A 20,840-nucleotide genomic window follows, 5' to 3' on the forward strand; every position below is an offset into this window, starting at 1 on the left:
AGTGTTTGGCTCCCTGTCATACTAACATTACTTAGTGCTTTTATTATCCATGCAACTAATCATTATAATGGCCTGACCTCTAGGTTCCTTTGTCTCCTCTTCTGCCTTGACCTTGCACTCCACCTTCTCAGCTTCTGTGTCCTATCCTAGACCAGTTACTAACAAGGTCTGCAACCCTTCCATGTTTCTATCTTGTCAGTTTCCATCAGATCACTATCTAGGCTCTACTTTCTTTCTAGATTACTCTTTTTTTTTTATTTTTTAAAAGATTTTATTTATTTATTTGAGAGAGAGAGAGAGAACATGAGCAGGGGGAACAGGGAGAGGCAGGTTCCGATGTGGGGCTCAATCCCGGGACCCCGAGATCATGACCTGAGTGGAAGGCAGATGCTTAACTGACTGAGCCACCCAGGTGCCTCTAGCTTACTTCTTCTGGAACCCTGACTCCAACAATCTTTAACCACACAAACCATCTTGCCCCTTAAAAAAACCCAACTTTATATTGTGAACATTTTTAAATATACCCTAAAGGATTAGAGAATAATTTAATAAACCTCCATGTATCTATCACTCTGCCTTAAAAACCGTGTTTATGCTAATATCGTTCTATGTAGGTACATATGCCTGCATCTATCTATCTACTTACCTACCTATCATCTAATCTATCTCCCTTATTTTTTTGTTCATCTTACTATCTTTTTTTTTTCTTCTTCTTTTTGTTTCAAGTTCTTATTTAAATTCTACTTAGGTAACATATAGTGTAATGTTGGTTTCAGGATTAGAATTTAGTGACTTATCACAAGTGTCCTCCTTAATGCCCACCACCATTTAGCCCACACCCCACCCACCTCCCTCCATCAACCCTCATTTTGTCCTCTATAGTTAAGTCTCTTATGGTTTGCCTGTTCATCTTACTATCTCTTCACTGTCATTTACTCACCTTGTTTCCTCCCCTACTTAGCTTACATTTTATTAGCAATCATAATCACTCTCTTCCATACAGCCTCAGTTACCTTGCTTTATCATGCATTTTGTACACTACTGGAAAAAAAAATTCCCAGGGCGCCTGGGTGGCTCAGTTGGTTAAGCAACTGCCTTCAGCTCAGGTCATGATCCCGGAGTCCTGGGACTGAGTCCCCCATCGGGCTCCTGGCGCCATGGGGAGTCTGCTTCTCTCTCTGACCTTCTCCCCTCTCATGCTCACTCTCACACTCTCTCTCTTTCAAATAAGTAAAATCTTAAAAAAAAAAAAATTCCCAATCTTGATTAAATCCATCCTGACCAGTCTTAACTTCAAAATCATGTCCCCCGGGGCGCCTGGGTGGCTCAGCGGGTTAAGCCTCTGCCTTCGGCTCGGGTCATGATCTCAGGGTCCTGGGATTGAGCCCTGCGTCGGGCTCTCTGCTTGGCGGGGAGCCTGCTTCCTCCTCTCTCTCTGCCTGCTTCTCTGCCTATTTGTGATCTCTGTCAGTCAACTAAATAAATAAAATCTTTAAAAAAAAATCATGTCCCCCTAACCTGAGGTGGACCCTCAGTACTGCCTAGAGAGCCTATTACACATTTTTGGCTCACTCACTCTCTCACACTCCAGATACTTATTTCGGACCTTCTCTTCCCTCAAACTTCTAATTCCCACTACTACACTGACCATCCACCAGTGTTTAAATCCACATAATTTGCCTCCACTCACATTTCTATGGAAAGTTCATCTTCCTTGGCACTGCATTAAATGCAAATAATCATTCCTTTGTGCCTGAAACATCTTTAATTGGATTTGAGGTCCCTACTTCTCACTATTTTTCTCCTCTCTTACTTGTTCTTCCTCAGTCTCCTCCTCTATTAGTTTCACTTTTCCTTTTCATCTTTAAATTCTGTAATGTACCAGGACTCAAGCTTTCAGTTTCTTCTCATCTCTCTTTAGAGTTAATTTTTTGAGGGTTTAATTCTGTCTCATGGCTTTAAAAAACAACTCCCAAATATCTATATCTAGCCCAGTACACTCTCTTAAACTCTAAACTCACATATGCAATTTTTCATATTTATAGTCTTCCCTGTTTCAGTAAATGGCAACTCCATCCTTTCTCTTATAGAGGCCAAAAAAACGAAGACTCATCTCTGACTTCTTTCTTTGTCATACTCTTGCTTTTAATCCACCAGCAAATCATATTCATTCTGTCTGCCGAAGGCATCCAGAATCTGAATGGACAGGTAGCATTTATAGTGGATCGACCTTCCCCCAGACAACTGTAAGCTCTGGACAAAATGCAAAAGACGGCTACCTAAAGGCAATAGAGAGGGAACAAAAGCCAGTAGCTTCTGGAGGGGAGTCACTTGGAAGAAAGGAAGGGCATGGAGTCAGTTTCCCATCTATTTATTTATTTATTTATTTATTTATAGCAAAATTTACCCTAAGGGCAGGTCCCATCCACATCTTAGGGAACAATTAAAATTCTTACGAAAGCCTACAGGTTTGCTTAAAGAACCAGATGACAAAATTCAGGGCAATCAGAATATATTAGCTATGGTTTTTAACAAAATATTACAAATTTGATAATTTATAGCAACACCCATTTATTATCTCACAGCTTCCATGGGTCAGGAAGTGAGTGCAAATTAACTGGGTCCTTTGCTCAGGGTCTCACCAGACTAAAATCAAAGTGTCAGCTAGCATTGTGATTGTTCTGTGAGGTTCAAGGCCTCTTCTAAGCTCTCTGGTTTTTGGAAGAATTCATTTCCTTGTGGTTGTCTGATTCAAGTTCCTGTTTTCTTGCCAATAGTTGTTTAGAGATGACTCTCAGCTTCTGGAAAGTGCTCACAGTTTCTTGCCACATGGTTCCTATAAGTAGTTCACAACATGGCCATTTGCTTTCATCCTGGGCAGCAAGGACATGTTTCTCTTCTTCCTCTGTGACCAACTGGAGAAATATTCTCTGCCTTTAAAGAGCCCATCTGATTAGATCAGGCCTACCCAGGGAAATTTTCCTTTTGCTATATGAGGAAGCATAATTATAGGATTAATCATATTTAATCATATTTGTAGGTTCTTCCCATATTCAAGGGGGAGAGGATTATCCTTGGCATGTATATCAGGGGTCAGGGATGTTGGGGCCATCGTAGAATCCTGCTTATCATGCATGGGCACTAGAAAATTAGGGGAGACCCTGGAAGAATAGAGTCTAAGAAAGGGAGCCCCAGAATCTGCATACAAACTCTGTTTAAATCTTTGGCTGGTCTCTGGAGCACATATGCAGGGAATGGACTCCAAGCAGCTCAGGTAGGTTTAAAGAAGTGAACTGAGATTAGATTTTTGCCTGATGCAGGGCGTTCTTACTATTTTCTCAGATTAGAATTATCTAACTCTTACTCTCTACCTATAGAAATCCTCTGCCCTCAAGGCTCGATCCACAAGATACATCCTTCTTAATGTGTTCGAGTGGTTCCACAAAATAAGTTTGCAACTCTCCTTAGATTTATTCAATTCTTCCTTGGGCTATAACTAGGCATTTACATGTTTATGCCACTATGTAGAAAGTGCTTTGAGAGTAAGCAATGGTTTATTTACTTCTGCATACCTAGCATGTTCCATTGCACAGGATAGCTTGTTTTGAGCTCAAATTTGTTGTATTAAATTGCATCATGATAATAAAAAAGTTGTCCATAATCTACCTCTCTTTTTCATCTAAACCACCATCTTCTCCTTTTTGTATTATTATAATTGCCTTATAATTACTTTTGCTGCTTCTGTTCTTTCTCTATCAAAAGTATTCCCAACATGGTAGCCAACCTACATGTTCAATGCTTTTCCTTTAAGCTCAATGCTTTTCCTCTAAGTTCAGGAATAAGACAAGAATGCCTCCTCTTGCCACTTTTATTCAACATAGTGTTGGAAATCCTAACCAGGGTCAATTAGGCAAGAAAAAGAAATAAAACATCTGAATTAGAAAGGAAGAAGTAAAACTATTTGCAGATGTTGTGATATTATATATAGAAAACCCTTCAGACTTCACCAAAAAATTGTTGAAATTAATAAATCCAGTGAAGTTATGGATATAAAACCAAATACACAAAAATCGGTTACATTTCTATACACTAATAATGACTATCAGGAAAAGAAATTAGGAAAACAATACTATTTATAATTACATCAAAAAGAATTAAATACCCAGGAATAAATCTGACTAAGGAGGCAAAAGATCTGTACACTGAAAGCCATAAGACACTGATGAAAGAAATTGAAAAAAAAAACACAAAAAACAGATAAATGGAAAGATTTCCACGCTCATGGATTGGAAGAGTTCGTATTATTAAAATGTCCTACCTAAAGCAATCTACAGATTCATGCAATCCCTACCAAAATTCCAAAGACATATTCCATAAAAATAGGACAGAGAATCCTAACATTTGTATGAAACCACAAAAGACTTTGAATAGCCAAAGCAATCTTGAAAAAGGCTAAAGCTGGAGGCATCATGCTCCCTGATTTCAAACTATAGTAACCAACACAGTAGCCAAGATACTCATTTTGTTTTTTTATTTATTTAAAATATTTTATTTCTTTATTTTACAGAGAGAGAGTGAGAGAGTGCATAAGCCCAGGGAGCGGCAGAGGGAGAGGAAGAAGCAGACCCCCTGCTGAGCAGGGAGCCTGATGATGCAGGGCTCCAAACCAGGACCTTGGGATCATGACCTGAGCCGAAGACAGATGTTTAACCGACTGAGCCACCCAGGTGCCCCTAAAATAATCATTTTAAAATGCACTACAGATTAAGTAATACCACTCATAAAAGCCCCCTAGGAGGCTCATCTGATTTGGATACAAAGCAAAACCCTTCCGTTCCATTCTGTAAGGCGTGCATAGCCTGCCCTCCCTATTGCCTGACGCTCCGTTCCTGCTGCGTCTGTGGGCAGGCTGACCTCCGCAGGCCAAGCACACCACGCTCTCAGGGACTTTTGCATTTGCCCTTCTCTCCACCTGGACTGACCAGTGCCTTCACCTTCTCCAGATCTTTGCTCAAATGCTACTTTGTCAGAGAGGTGTTCCTTGTTCACCATGTTTTAGAACCCCCAACTAGTGCTATCTGCTCCCTTCCTTACTTCATTTATTCCATAGCACTCAGTACCAGATGACTTAACAGATATCTCCATATTGATTTTTGTTGCCCATGAGAGCAGGGATTTATCGTTGTCCCTACTCTATCCCCAGTGCCTGTAGCAGTGTTCGGCCTACAGAAAGCATTCAGTACAGAGGGTTGAATGAATGACAATTCATGATTTTATGTTTTATTTACATTTTACTTAATTCTTAAACGATGTTATTATATAGGTAGAGCGTTTTTATTACAATGTGCTTCAGGTTTTCTTCCCCCCCTAAATCAATCATGCAATACATTATAAATACATAGCCTTTTTGGAATATTATATCCAAATGAGGTTAACATTTCATTGGAGGGCTGAAAAAGCATAAAAATCATGGTAAAATCTAACATTTCTTAAACAGAGCATCCCATTGAATTTTTACAACATACTCTATAATGTAGGCATCGGTTATTTCCATTTTAAAAATGAAAAGGCAAAAAATAAGAAAAAATGAATAATTTACCTAAGACACCTTAGTCAGTAAATAGCAGAGCTGAATTCAAAGCTAGGTAGAGCTTATGATCTTGGTGCTCCTCCAGACTCCCTCTCTAGGTATGGCATCTAAATCTGTAAAGAATACTTCGCTGGTGCTTATGTAAGATGCAAACTAGAAAGAATGCTGGAGGGAGAGTCAAAAGATGGGAGGTCAAATACCAAATAGCTATGTGACTTTAGGTGGTTTATGAGCCATTCTGAACTTCAGCCTTTCAGCCTCCAATTGCATTGCAGAATCAAAAGAACTAAATAAGATCATGTATGTGCAAAAGCTCAAAAAGCTGTACGGTATTTTACAGAGTAATTTAGTTTTTACATCAACTATTCTAAGGGGTGTGCCCTGGATATGAGCTCTCTAAATTTATGGTCAAATGCTTTAGAAGTTTGGTTTAAATTATATACGAATTAAGAATTCTAGGTATTCACCTGGCATCTTGTGAGAACCCAAGGTGGCTCATTAAATAGCAGAAATCACCCAAATGCCTCATGAGCTGAACATACTGAAATCATGGTAATAAATGCCAACGTCATGATGTGCCTTGCCCTCTCCTTTCAGGTGGGTGGCTCATGCTCTTTGCCATCATGCTGAGGCTGGTGGCAGCTTGTCCTGCGTCATGCGTGGTGTGCACCAGAGATGTAACCCTCTGTCAACAGCTAAACTATATAGTAGGTAATAAAACCAATAGCTCTAAAAAGCAGTGTTAAGTGTATCTGGCAAATTTGCTGCCATGGCTTGCATCGTGCTGAGTGCTCTCTCGGCTCAGCCTGATAGAGGTAAACTTTCAAAGGGCAAGCCTTCCTCAGTGAGGAGAGACTGGTAATATTATTTTCCTGTTTCTGGTGGTCTCAACCAAAACTATGGCAAGACCTTAGTTACCTTCAGAGGTAACTGCGATATTTTGCTATTACAGAAGAATACTACCATTTTATGCAGCCACACATATTTTTTAATAATAGAAAAAAAATCACTTTAATTACATTTTTTTCTATACTTTGTGCAGTTTTGAACCCTATCACTTGCTGGGAAAAATATCAATGAATCAGAAACCTGAACTGCAATTGTTCAGCATTAGTAAGATTAAGTGATGTACTAGCAAAACAGATTATTATCAAAGTGCATCTAATTTTGAAAGTCTAGTCTTTTTTTATTGGTGGTAAATGAGCTGTAGAAATGCTAACAAGATACACTGCCTGTATTCATTACATATTGCTTGCTTAAGTCAACAATTTAATAAGACACCTTATTAACAAATTTGAGGAGAATGTGATTTACATCCTGATATCCAAGAGAAGATAAACAAGTTATAAGCTCTGCCAATGGAAAATTTTCAGAAACAAGTCTGAGTTAAGATGGAGTAAAAGAAGTCATTTTCATTTCTAAAATCCTATGACTCAATGAAAATTAAGAGATAGAAGTTATCGTCATCCCTGACAGGAGAGAGACAGTTTCAAGGGTAGTTGGTTGTACACTGTTTCCAATTAGTATTGAAAACACTTAAACACTAATCTCCTACCCTCTCAAATAGATTTCCTGACTTCACTACATTTTTTTTTTTCCTGATCAGATATAGCTGATGTCTGTAAGAAACATTGCAGCACCTCTAGATCTTCCTTCTCATTTATGGAATGCCACATTCACGAAGTTAAATTTCATAAACACAGAGTAGTAAATGGATGACTTGTGAGTGGAGCTCGTGTTTATTCCTAGACAAGGAGTAATTGACAGAATCAATAGACTCTTCCCTCAGAGTCGACAAATCCCTAGAGAACTGGGGATCCATAAAAATAAAACTCCCTTAATCCATATCAAAAACAATACTGAGAGAAACAAAATGCTAAACTGGCCAGAATTAATAGAATTCAAATAATCAGCAATAAATACTATACAGAAAAAGACAGACCACAATTTGAGCTTGTTTGTGCTATAGAGATGGGAGCAATTCTTCCAAAAGAAGACACCATGAAAATCCTTTCTTCACATTTTTGAAATCTCTTTGTTTCAGCAGTACAGTCTGAATTTCATAAGGGAATTGTGATTTGCTTCCCCCTGGTTGATTGTTCTAATATCACCTGTAGACCTCCCAGGGACAATGGACTCTTCCATCTTTATGACACTGTCATTTGCAGTCAAAACAATTTTAGCATGATAAAGATGTGTTACAATAACTCCTGATTATAATACATCTTTATTGAGTTAAAACGCTTTGATTTCTAATGACAGAGCAGTGATAGCTCTGAGGTGATTATGGTGAAGGGATTTAACAGTTGGAAGCCCTGAGTACCACCTGTCATCACATGATGTACTTCATTGGAGGGAACAGATATTAGAGTGGAGGCCAAGATGGCCCAGACTATAATGAGAACCCCACTGACAGATCCTCAGGTCGTCTGGAGAGAATAGAGATCCTTACCAAGTTGCCAACTTTTAGCCTGGAGCTAAAAAGCAGAAACCAACAGTCCTTCTCACTCCTCCCACCCAACTTATACCTTTAGGTTTGAGAGAAAAGATGACTGAGTTCACAGCATAAATATACGCTGCTCGTGGAAAACTGGCTATGAAGCTTAGACACACGCGTGGCTCATGGGTAAATCTGTCTTGGGCCGGCAGGCCTGGAGTGGGTCAGTACACAGCCTCACAGAGAGGAAGCCTAAAAAGCCACTCTCAAAACCAAAACCAAAACCAAAACCAAAAAAAAATTGATGGTGATAATTCCAAACAGTGAATTAACTTTGACATCGAAAGGAACAGATGGGTTTATGTTTCTCAAATAAACATGTCATAGAAACAAAGAACATAAAAATCCATCATTCTGATAAAGAGCCAGCTTCCCCTTAAACCGAGAAATCAGGGAATTTTTTTTGATTTTGTTTATTGTTCTTACCCAGGGGATAAGATTGCTCAGAGGGCACTGAGTATCTTTGCTCTCCACTGTACTCCCCTCCCACTTGTGTGTATCTTGCTGCTAGTCTGTGCTTTTCTTCCCCACAGCAGCCCCTGTGACCACGAAGGTTTTAATCATCACTGATGGATACCTCTCCTCTCTAGAGAGCACAAATCTATCCCTCTTGTTTAATCTTGCCTTGCTCTCCTTGAGCAGAAATGGCATCACGGACGTTCAGGAAGATGCCTTGCATGGCCTCTCAGAGTTGCGGACACTGTTGCTGGAGCACAACCAAATATCCAGCTCTTCGCTTACTGATCTCACCTTCAGCAAGCTTCACAGTCTGCAGGTGCTCGTGCTTAGCAATAATGCTCTGCATACCCTGCGGGGGTCCTGGTTCCGGAACACCAAGGGCCTGACCCGGCTCCACCTGGACGGGAATCAGATCACTAACCTGACAGGCACTTCTTTCGGAGGCATGAAGCTGCACAGTCTTAGGCATCTGGATTTATCTAACAATTTTATTTCCTACATTGGTAAAGATGCTTTTCAGCCCTTTCCTCAACTACAGGAAGTGGACCTCTCTCGAAATAGGTTGGCCCACATGCCAGATATTTTCACTCCACTGAAGCAGCTAATCCTTCTGAGTTTAGATAAGAACCAGTGGAGCTGCTCTTGTGATCTCTACCCCCTTGCCCGGTTTTTAAGAAACTATGTTAAGTCTTCGGCTCGCATGCTCCGGAATGCCCAGGACCTAAGTTGTCAGCCATCTGCTGCGGCTGTGGCCACCGCAAAGAGTGTGCTAAAGCTGTCTGAGACCAACTGTGACTCCAAGGTCTCCAACTTCACTCTGGTTTTAAAGAACAGAAGTCCCCTCGTCCCGGGGCAGGATGTGGCCCTGCTGACCGTCCTTGGCTTTGCAGGTATGCCAGGGAGAAGTGTGCCCAGCTCATTTCCATGCTCTTAAAATACACTAAATGATGCCTTTCCCAGACGATTTGGGGAAATTTTCCAGGGCTTGAGGAAGGGAGAGGTTGTCAGTAGACGTGGGAGGATGTTGATTGACCTGGAACAGGTTGTAAGAATTTCCTGTTGCAGAGAACCTGTCTAGCAGAGGAAAAGGTCTTGGACCAGAATTCAAGGACTCTAGTCCTGGTATAATAACTACTGTAATCCGAGTCAGTCACCTTGCCATTCAGATTCAGTTTTCTTGTCCGTAATGTAGGAATAGTATCTACATTTTGTCAATCTTCCATTTGCCACGAAGCACTGGGACATCATTAAAACACTAGAAATAGGGATTAAAAAGTGATGAGACATTGTCTCTTTCTTCAAGGTGCTCTCATCCGTGTGCCCCTCTGTGGTATAGTAAGAATCAGTGGGCTTAACCAGGTGCACGAGGAGTTGGTAGTATGGAAATCACATGCATCCTGCTCTAGAGTGCTTGTACAGCACAGACATTTAGTGTATGAGCTCTGCAGTTAGATTACCCAGGTTTGAATCCTGGCTGCCCTTTTACTTGCTCTGCGGCTTTGGGGAAGTTGTTTAACCTCTCTGTACCTTGCTTGCCGCCTATTTGGGGGTTTTGAATTCTTGTAAGATTTCTGTTTATCAACTCATTCATAAACTTGGCCCATACCTCCCCAGACTGACTAAGGAGAAGATAATTTTCAACTCTTTAATTTTTCTAAGGTAGTTTAAACATCTCTTAACTATACATCAACTATTGTTACCTCTCACTGGGTGAATGAAATAAAGTGATACTTAATATCATTAGTCAAAGAACCAAATATACATGAGATTTCTTGAGTTATCTACCTGGATGTGTGTTTCCCCCCCATGCTTGCAGTGCGTGGTGAAATCCTTTGCACTTGTGGGTAACCATGGTGATGAGGTGTGTGTGTATGTGACGGGGGGAGTGCCCCAAAGCTAGAACACCAGAGGCTTGCAAATGACATCCAGGACTGAATTGATGTATTTTGAATATGTGCTATAAATAATTGTTCCATAGCAGGTTTCCAGTGAAACCTGAACATCAGATTTTTAACTCCTGACAGTTACACTTTTAATCAGAATAGATGGGCACCAGCGTCAGGTCTAAACAATGGAACTACCATCAGCGGTAAACTGATTCACTTGGAAGTGAATTTAAATCCTCTCAGAAAGATAAATTATTTCAAAAACTATGTAACCATGTCAGTAATTATGTGTGTTAAGAAATAATTTACCATAAAAGACAAAGGCAACAGGGCAGGGAGTTTTACTTTAAATGTACTAGAATAGTAGGACTCAAGTGCTAGTTCTACAGAATAATTAATAGATATTCCAATAAAAACATACACAGATGCACATGTAAACAACATGTTGTGAGGTTCAAATAGATTTGGGTAATGGTGGATTAAACAAAGTGAAGTAGGTTTCTTTACTGCAGCATTTTCCTCATTTCTAATGAGCATTATGGATCCTTAAGTGGAAGATACAATGTGGAATGTTTCTTAAATTTACTTAATCATTAACTCCTTTTTCACAGAGGATTTCATTAAATTTGTGTTTTGTAGGGCATCATTTTGGAAATATTACAATAGACTAATTTTCAATATCTTCTAGGTATTTTCTGTATCTATTTTCAGAAAAAATTTATTACCAAATTACATTACTATAGAAATGGATATAAATTCTGGAAGATTCAAAGGTTTTGTCAAAATAATAGGAAGCTTATCATGCATGGACAAATTCTGATGAGTTATAAGTATGATGATACACAAGTTATAATGTGTGAAAGTATCATTATGTATCTCTCATTGAGTGATTGTTAAAAATGCTTTTAGGAAATATTTGTCTTTAAAAAATTCCTACTATACAATATATTCTATTAAGATTCTATTCCTTCTGAAGTAAAAATGTAATTAATAATCTATAACTGTAGATTGTGGGGAAAAGACTTAGAACTATAATTTGACCCCTGATTCCCTTTCTTTCTTTGGCTATAGAAAAATCATCAAAATTCCAGAGAATATAAAAAATCAAATTCAGTGAATTTAAAACTAATAAGTGGTTGTTTGGCATCATACTCTAATACCTTAAAACCTCCTATTCTGTGAATTGGTTGATGAAAGGAGAAAGATTTCATGAAGTTGTAACATTTCCAACAAGGACTTATCATTAAATTTTGCTTTTTGCTGTTGTTGTTTTTCCAACTCAGAAAGATTGTTAGAACACTTTTTAAAAATAGCAACAATGCCCATGGCAATGAAAATTCAACTATCTTCTTAATAGCATGTTCAGCCTGCCTACAAGCTTCATTTGCTGCTTTTTGCTCTCTGCACTGATAGAAAGTAACCATACCTGAGTAGTAATGTGATGCATACATAGTTCTAGCATCAACAACAGGAGAGTAAGTAGATCCTTGCCATTCAGACACAATTAGAGGAAAAACTTTACCCTATAATCAGATTACGTCTACTCTCATTTCAATGGCTGATGCATGTGTTTAAGAAAATTTAGATCTTTCTTTTCTTTATTATTTGGCTTAGTAACTGCATCAGCCATACCAAGTATTCTCTTAATGATTTTATTTTTTGGACTTTCTCTCCCCTCCACCCAACAGCTGAGTCTTCTAGGACCCAATAGGGAATATCAAAATGAAACAACAGCAGTAGGAATCATAACCATAAACCACAATGATGATTCACTGAACCTATGATCAAAGTTTACTATGTGTTAAATGTCACATATATTATCTCATTTAATTACTGAGTGGTATTAATCATCCTCATTTGATAGAGGAGAAAAAATAAGGCTCAGAGAGGTTAGAAAACTTGCTCAAGGAAGGTGCCAGAACAAAGCTTTGAATCCTGAGTTTTCTTACTCCCTGTAAGACATATGGAGTGTTTCTAAAATTTTATTATTTTTGTATGTTTTTAATATTTTAAAGCCAAAAGTCTTTTTTGGAATTACCCTAGCTCTAGGCAATAAAGTGTCTGATCTAAGTTTTGTTATTACTTTTAAAAAAACTGTTGTGTCTTTAATAGAGATTAAATTATGTCAAAATGTGATAGTACTAAGAATATACTATCCCCCCAAAATTAAAGCGGGGCTTAGAAGACCTCAAGATCTGGTAAACTACCTAAAGCTTGATGGTTTTTACCAGAGGCTGCTATTCACTTTGGTTAATCTTCATCTTTAACAGAAAGATGAAGAAATCATGGCCTGATACTTTCTCTTTTCTTTCAAGTTCAAAAAATATCATGTTTTCATTAAATTGTCTGCAGTAGAGGGAACCCGGCATGGAGCAATCAATCAAAAAGTTTAAAATGTTGACCTCATCTCTTTCACTGTCCTCATTTCCAGAGTCAGGAAACTGAGTTCTCCAGGGGAACTGACTTGCCTAAGGTCACACAGCAATTTATGGTCAGAGCTGGGCTTAGAAAACAGGGCTCCTAACTTAGTTGATACTGACACCATGTCTACCCCATCACCATTTTGGAGATTTGTAAAGTTAGACCACTCAGTGCATTTCATTATGAAAACTCATAAACAGAATCCCTTCTGTTTACTTAAGAATATTCAATAAACATTCTGGTAAGCCTGTGTGAGAGTTGAGGGTACTGGAGATAAGATGTCGAACAAGACTGTAAAGGTCCATTTCCTCTCAGTGCTTAATTCTAGCAGGGGAAGACAGTGAACAAGCAAGCAAGTAAGCGAACACAGTAATTTTATACTGTTATAAGGGCTAAGAAAAAAGGAAATGACTGGGACAGAGAGGGAGGTGGGGTATAACTCTAGAGACTTTGAACATCTAGGCAGTTGAGCACGACTTTTGTCAAGGTGGGAAACGGTGAAGTAGAAAGAGGTGAGACTCCGCGTGTGAGTTTGAGAAACACTACCCTTTGGAGTTTTATTCAGAGGATAAGTTATACATACGTAGAACATGAAGGGACAGTTCCAGACAGTCTGAGATTAGATGTCAGTCATGATTTTGTGGGAGTTCATAGAAGGGAGTGATCTTTGCAAGATGGAAAAAACAGCAAAGGTATCGAGAAATTCAGCGGTACAGATTTAGTTTTTAAAGGATAAATAAATTTCAAAAAAATTCAAATAAACAGAGATAAGGGAAAAAACTGCAAGAGTCACTAGGGGCATACACAAAACCTTAGAAATACCTTAAGACTAATGAACTGAAGAGTTTGAAACACAGTCTTTAAATAATGAAAAATGAAATATTAGGCAAAAGAGGGAGGTTATAGCCAGACTGTGCTGAGACTTGGATGCCCAGGGATTTGGCCTTTATGCTAATCAGAAGTCAATGACTTTTTCTGAGGTAGGGGGTGAATCTTTAGGGATGAAAAAAATACAACAATAGGAGGGGGTTATGGTATATGGGAATTTCAGGGTATATACTAAATGTAGTCTACTATTTCCTATTAAGAAATAGGAAATTTGGTTTCCTACAGGCAGAAGATTTTAATGCAAGAATGATTTTATCTTGAATGAATCTCAGTCCATGAAAAAAAACTCCTTTTTTCCACCAAAGGCATTCCAGATGGTATTTTTCTTATAATTTTTAATAGGCTACAAAGAGAGCTCCAAATTAACAGACAGAACAATGTTGATTAAACAGCCTCTGCACTGGTATTTTTCTTCATGGTGATAGACTTCCCACCCATTCTGATGCCCTTTAAACCATTAACCTTGATATTTGTGGATTTCGCATTTGGTGATTTATATGTTTCTTCCTTTGATGTTATCTTTTAATGGTCTCTCTATTTGTCACAGGAGCTGTTGGTCTCACTTGCCTAGGTTTAGTTGTATTTAACTGGAAACTCCAACAAGGCAGAGCAAATGAACACACATCAGAAAATCTTTGTTGCAGAACCTTCGATGAATCCCTGTGTGCTCATGAGGCAAGAAATTACTACGCTAAGGGATACTGTAACTGCCACTTAACTCAGGAAAACGAGATAAAGGTCATGTCCATTGTGGGGTCCAGAAAGGAAATGCCACTTTTACAGGGAAACAGCCATCAAGCAGCCCTGGCCTCTGAGTCCACAGCCCCTGACGGATCATTTAGAAACCTGAAAGGTAAAGACCATGGTGCAGACAGCACTTTCTTCTGCTTTGGTGGCAGATTGCTGCAGTCAGGATGTTCAGAGCCTCCTGGGAATATGGCAGCTTTTAATGAAGCAGGCTTACTTACAAGACATTGTCCAAAGAGAGTTAAAGAGCTAAGGAATCATGAGCCTGGGGAAGTCCAACCTCAAACTTTGCCACAGCATGTAACAAGAACAATAGGTGAGTTGCCTTGTTTTAGAAGATCCCACTGTTTAAATTCCTCCAAAAGACATAATCTCCTTTAATTTTCTTAACAGTAGAATGCGATAAAAATCATTGTGTAGCACCAGTCTGTCCTTCTTCTAAAGATACTAGATCTGTGTGTGTATGTGTGTGTGTGTGTGTGCGCATGTGTGTGTTTGGGGTAAGGTGTAGATGAGGACTCCCCCACCCTCAGGAGCTGAGAATAAGTATATCTTATGCCTGTTGGAAAGTGAGTTTGTGACCCAACACCTAACAAGTTTCTTTTTTTTCTTCTTCTTCTTCTTCTTTTTTTTAAAGAAAAGCAGGCTTTTAAATAGCCATATGCTGTTAAGATTTATGGGAGGCTGAGTATCGGCTTCTATTCCGACATCCTTTGAGCTCTAATGCCAATTCTGCAGTAAGCAACCTTCTCAGAGCATGACATGTTAGAAGAATGGGCCTTCTAATGCTAGTGATTCATTTCAGGAATGATGTCAAGACACACACTTTGCTTGCTGAGCTGTCAAGGATGATAACTTTCCAGTCCAGAGAAAGTCAGGACTTAATTCATCGTCCCATGTTGGGAGCCAAGTGAATCTGGCCATGACATCTACCCACTGTACATGGGCAATGTCAATATTTAGGTGGAGGCAATGAATTCAATGTCTTCCTTTTCCTTCCTGAATAGTAAGGTGATGCTTTCAGGCTCAGCAGTGAAAACTTTGACAGCTTTTCTGTAAAGAGGTTCTTGTTATTTATTTGAATTGGTTTACAATAAGCAGAACTTTCTCTCAGAATATGAATGGTGGAGGTACTGCACCAGGAAATTCTCACCATCAGGATATGGCCCTTAAGATGGATTTGGGGACAATTGGAAAAGAATGAAACTGTCTGTTAATTCATGTGTGGCATAAGGCAGGCCATTGCATTCCCCAGACTCCAGTTCTTACTAGTTTCTGGAGTCTGATGATTTGACTCAAGAGAGGAATAGCCAAAGTTAAAAAAAAAAAAAAAGTCTGTCATAGAAACCAGATCAGACTGGCTTTATTTTAGAAAGAAATAAACACTTACCCTTTCAATAGAGCCACACTTCAGGCAGACGTTTGGCTTTGTCCAATGCCTTAACTTTTCTGTGGGAAACCCTTTTACTGAAGGGAATGTTATCTCTTAACCGTTTAAAACCCAGTCCCTTGTTTCACACAGAGAACCCAGTTGTTTGTCAAATCAATACATTTACTTTTGAGAAAGACTTGAAATTCTGCTACATGTCAGGCATTGTACTGGAGACGGAATGAATCGGTATTGGAGGAGAAAACAACCAAGGCCATGTTTGCTTTAGAAGAGAAGTCAGTAAGAGTCAATGTCACTCTGATTATGTCTTCAAACTTGGAAACACAGAATCACAGTATCTCAGGAGTAGGGAAGATTTAGAGATGATCTAGTCCGATAGTTCTGAATATTTATCTTTGAGTCACAGAACTCTCTTGGAATCTGATAAAAGCTAAAATTCTTTCCCCAGAATAATTTTATATCCACATAAAATTCCTGTCTAAGTCTTATCTCTTGATACCCATTGAGAAAGTAGCTTCCCCAAGGTCCCCCAGAAAGTTGAAGGCAAATCTTAAGAGTCAGATGCTATTGTGAAGACTAGCTCACGTCTTCCTTTCTATCTCTGAACAGAAATACTCCTTTCTTCCTTTGGATAAAACAATTTCAGAAGACAAGAGAAAGTATACTGATAAGATGTTATTTTAAACCTAATATGCATTGTAGTTAAGAGGATAGGGTTTAGTGTCAGACAGACCTGGGTGAAGTTCTGCTGATATGGACATGTGGAAATGTGATGGGGAGGAGAAGCATTTCACCTCTCTAAGCATCTTTCTTCATCTATGAAAGTGATAGGACAACAGGACTTGTCCAGTGGATCAGATCTCTTGCAAATATTAAATGAGATAATGAAGGTACTGTATTTAGCACAGTGCCTGGCTCTTAGTAGATGCTTAATTAATGGTAAATATTACTATTATTTTTGTCATTATTATTATTTAACAGGTATCATTAATATCATATTAACATGTATCATTTAAAATTCACAGAGATTCCAGACCATATTCCAGAATACTCATTCATTTAACAAATAATTAATCCTATATTAAGTGATGGGAAATTAAACAGGTATGGCTTCTGCTTTGATGAAGTCAGTAGTAGTATCACACGTATTTCTTTTTTGTTGTTGAAGGTATCTTGTGTTTGAAACCTAAACACTACTCAATACAGTATCATGTTCTTCCTAATATTTAGTTCTAACTGGGAAATTAATGCAGAAAAATACTGTGATGGCCATTTGAAAAGAGCTTAGATATTATTCATATTTAAAGCTAACCTAACCAACAACTAATGTAAAGATGTACAACTATGAATGTTTTTATTCCTAATTCTGTAACTTTTAATTCAGCATTGCAACTGATTAAAATGTGGCTGTAAAGAGTAGCTTTGTAAACTGCCCAAAGTCTTTTGTGGGTTTGGTTAAAAATTAGGAAGTATTCAAGAATTGCCATCATCAGAGGAATCATTTTTTGTACCTTTCATAAGGTTTCTAAGCATCTGTTTGGTTGGGGTAATAAAACTCTGCTCAGTGCTAAATTTCTGCATTTATTGTTCAGCAGATATCAACAATGACACATTCAGGAGGAGATATGCAACATCCGCTTCAGTATTGGCAAGAGAAAGTCTTGAAAAGCATTTAACAAATGAATCATGGCAGCCTCCAGTAGAAAAAAAAGACAATGGCTTACAACCTCACAGGCAGAGACATTTTATTACAGGTTCATCATCCCAGCCTTGTGAGCCTGAGGAACACTGTGTACAACAGATCTTACAAAAACATAGATCAAAATATGATGATCTTTGTGGACCGTTAAAACGGAGCAGGCCTAGCTATTTTCAGCCAAACAATTCTCTTATCTGTAAGTATGTGCCCTGTGATCAATTTCAAGATTATGTGAAAGAAAAGAAGCCAAATCGTCAAGAACGTTCAAAGGCCAAGAAAGAGCAGATCCAAATTAACAGTGCAATAGAAAAATTCCTTATGAGGGAGGACAGCACAGAGTTATCAAGGTTATCAACAAAAATCAAGAAAACATATTCCCCTAAGAGGGTTAGCTTCTGTGATCCTGATTTAGTAGAAAAAAATCGTCTGATGATGTCATCTAAAACATCAACCCACTGGAAACAGCAGAAAAATCAAAGTAGCCACCTGACCAAGTTAGATCTCAAAAAATGTGGCAATCCTCAGGAGGGAAACAAAGGAGGAAAATGGTCTACTGATCCACAGATTCCGAAAAAGAAGAGAACCAGTCAATCTGACCTCAAAGGGAAAATTAAAAAACAAAATTCAAGGATAAAATTAAACTCACACCCTTTCAGAAAAGTCAAAGTCCATCCAGAAAAATCGTTGTCAGAACTCCCAAAGAAATTCAAACAGGTATCCTTACTACCGCATAAATTACCTAAAGCTTCTCAGAAAGAAGCTGATATAAACCTTGTGTCCTCTGCAGATTTTCCCCAACAGCCAGTGAGTAACAACAACTATGATAAACTCATTTCAAAGAGCATTCCTCTCAAACATGCTCCAAAGCAGACCCTGTATTACCAACAAGACACTAAAAAGACTCCTCCGCTCAGTGCTAATGACTTACCTGTAGTCACCCAGAGATCCAGGGAAAGCAACTGTCACCCTAATGGCCTCATTCCTGATAGCAATGCATCAACACAGCCTCTACCCACACCGGTCATAGCTGAACACAGGCAGGCAAGCTCTCAATTTTCAAATGAGCAAGTGGAAGGTGCAACTCCCCTTGCATTGGAAGTACCCAAGTATTTATCAGCTACTTGGGAAAATACAGGAAGTGATGTTTTACCACCCAGCATTTCCAGGGGGTCTAATGACCAAGGGGCAACAGAGCCCACTGAGCACAGGGAGCAGGACGAATCCAAGATCATTGAGGCAAATCAGTTTTCTTTGTCCCTGGGGAATCAAACACAACTTGTAGTTGGCCACAAAATGGACACCAATAAAGAACATACCTTAAATCAAAATGAAACCTTGAAACATGTAGAGCAACACTCAAGTCACACACAACTTGGAAATGAGGAAAAAATGTTGATGACCAAATGGAAAATATCACATCAAACTGTGGAACGTTATATCACGGATGAGGGAAATGCTGTAGGAATAAAACCTCCTCAAAGAGAAACTGATGATTCCGCTCTCATTTCCTCTGAGACACAAGCCACAGGCGACCTAACTTCGACGAAGACAAATTCTATTCCATGCCAAAATAGAACAGAGATTCCCAAAGATATCAGTACTTCTCTTAGTACTCAAGCCATTTGGAATCCAACCAACAGTGACAAAAAAGAAATTGATAGCACAAATGCATTGCCCAGAGATGATGGCACTGAAACACTAGGGATAAAAATATTAGGGAAAGAAGAGAAGCTGGATGGAAACAAGGCAGATTCTAGTACGTTAATTAGGACTGCACAGTTGACCTTAAAAGGTAGTAGAAAAGAAATGCAGCAAACTTGGGAAAATGGAAAAAGTGAAAAACATATGTTGTATGATTCAAGCTCTGCTGAGGCTACTATTACAGCTAAGGATTTGAGTATCACGTGTTCCCCGGAAGCTGAAAATAGTCCTCGTAGCGAAATAGATTTCAGAATTAACTGTAATTTGCAAGATTTCGGAGAAGTTCAAAATATTCAACCAGACAAAGATGACAGAGCTCATAAAGGAGGTGCAGTGGCAGTGCAGACACATCTAGTGCTTTCCTCTTCACCAGAGTTAAAAGACATGAGTTTTGAGACAAGAAATAAAGTACCTCTAATTCCTCGAAGAATAAATGAAGCTGGAAGCTCTGCTCCAAAACCTGCACTGTATCCGCCATCTGCTGATTGTGCTAATCCCTCACCTTTAGAGGCAGAACTCAACTAATCATCATTTTCTGTGTTAGCTTTCTTCAAAAGGACACACAAACACCCCCTAGTCTTTGCAGGCATTCCAAATGCATTCTTTTGGAGGAAAAGTCCTCAGGAACTCTTTGTTGTCAATGAAGTAAAAGTACATGACTGAATAGAATGCAAAAATCAAAGATGGAGCCACAAGATAGGTTTGACACAATTAACTGAATTTGCTTCTCTGAGAAATAGAAAAATGGGAAAGAAAAGTTTTGCCTAGCTCTGGGAAAGAAAGCAAACATCAAAAAAAAAAAAAAAAAAAAAAGCCTTAAGCAAATGAAAGATTAAAGAAGAAAAAAGTACTTGAACAGATTTACACTTGATGTTTATTTTATGGAAATTACTATACACATCTCAATTAGTGGTATTACAATATTGCTTTCTACATAGATGATTATATATTCATATTTGTGCCTGATCTGTTTTCCTAATTATGGTATGAAAATAAAAATTGAGCTTTATTTGTTAACTGTAGTCTAGCTGATATGCATATTCCTATATTTCAACCATTTGCAACTGTTCTGTTGACAATTATCCTAGATCTTAAGTAGAGTTTTTAAAACCTATTATTTCTCTAAGAGAAAAAAAAAATTAAGGATTTCCAGGGGATGTAAGCGATTTCTGTAAAACCTGTAAAATCCTCTAAATCCACTAGGTGGCGATCTCGGCTTCAATCATTTAAGAAGAACAAATGGAGCTTCAAGATCAACACAATGGATCCTGAACAAAAGGAATTTTAACAAGCTTTATTGCCAATTGTTATTAACTTAAGATTTTGAAAACTAAATAACCTATTAGTATGTAAGCTTTCAAGGTTTGATCTCTTGAATTTAGCATGTCACTATTGTTTGGTGTGAGTATTCCTCCTTGTGCACAGGAATTAAATGTCCTTATAAATATGAGATTTAAAAGCAATAGTAGAATAAGCTTCTCTCATTCAAAGCCACACTGATTGGAAAGATAGAGGTATATTCAAACAATTTTATTTTTGATATCCCAGTAAAACATTGAAAG

General features: G+C 38.4%; 2 protein-coding genes across 6 annotated transcripts in view; one reads left to right on the plus strand and one right to left on the minus strand.

The window, feature by feature from the left end:
* Positions 1 to 20,840, minus strand: part of TNNI3K (TNNI3 interacting kinase) — a 307,291-nt gene that overhangs the window by 52,496 nt on the left and 233,955 nt on the right. The window lies entirely within an intron of this gene.
* LRRC53 (leucine rich repeat containing 53) lies at positions 6,040 to 19,803 on the plus strand. Its single transcript, XM_047728516.1, has 5 exons — positions 6,040 to 6,301; positions 8,621 to 9,436; positions 14,289 to 14,804; positions 17,474 to 18,652; positions 18,761 to 19,803. Exons 1-5 carry the CDS (start codon positions 6,199 to 6,201, stop codon positions 19,801 to 19,803), a joined length of 3,657 nt encoding a protein of 1,218 aa, XP_047584472.1. The 5' UTR covers positions 6,040 to 6,198.

This window comes from Lutra lutra, chromosome 4 (assembly GCF_902655055.1).
Source record: "Lutra lutra chromosome 4, mLutLut1.2, whole genome shotgun sequence".
Lineage (NCBI taxonomy): Eukaryota > Metazoa > Chordata > Mammalia > Carnivora > Mustelidae > Lutra > Lutra lutra.

Bases quoted from the DNA above. Each gene is read 5' to 3' on its own strand.
- LRRC53 (XM_047728516.1), top strand. From the start codon at position 6,199: ATGCTCTTTGCCATCATGCTGAGGCTGGTGGCAGCTTGTCCTGCGTCA. The intron at 9,437-14,288 runs GTATGCCAGGGA...TATTTGTCACAG, and splicing joins GACCGTCCTTGGCTTTGCAG to GAGCTGTTGGTCTCACTTGC. The intron at 14,805-17,473 runs GTGAGTTGCCTT...ATTGTTCAGCAG, and splicing joins GCATGTAACAAGAACAATAG to ATATCAACAATGACACATTC.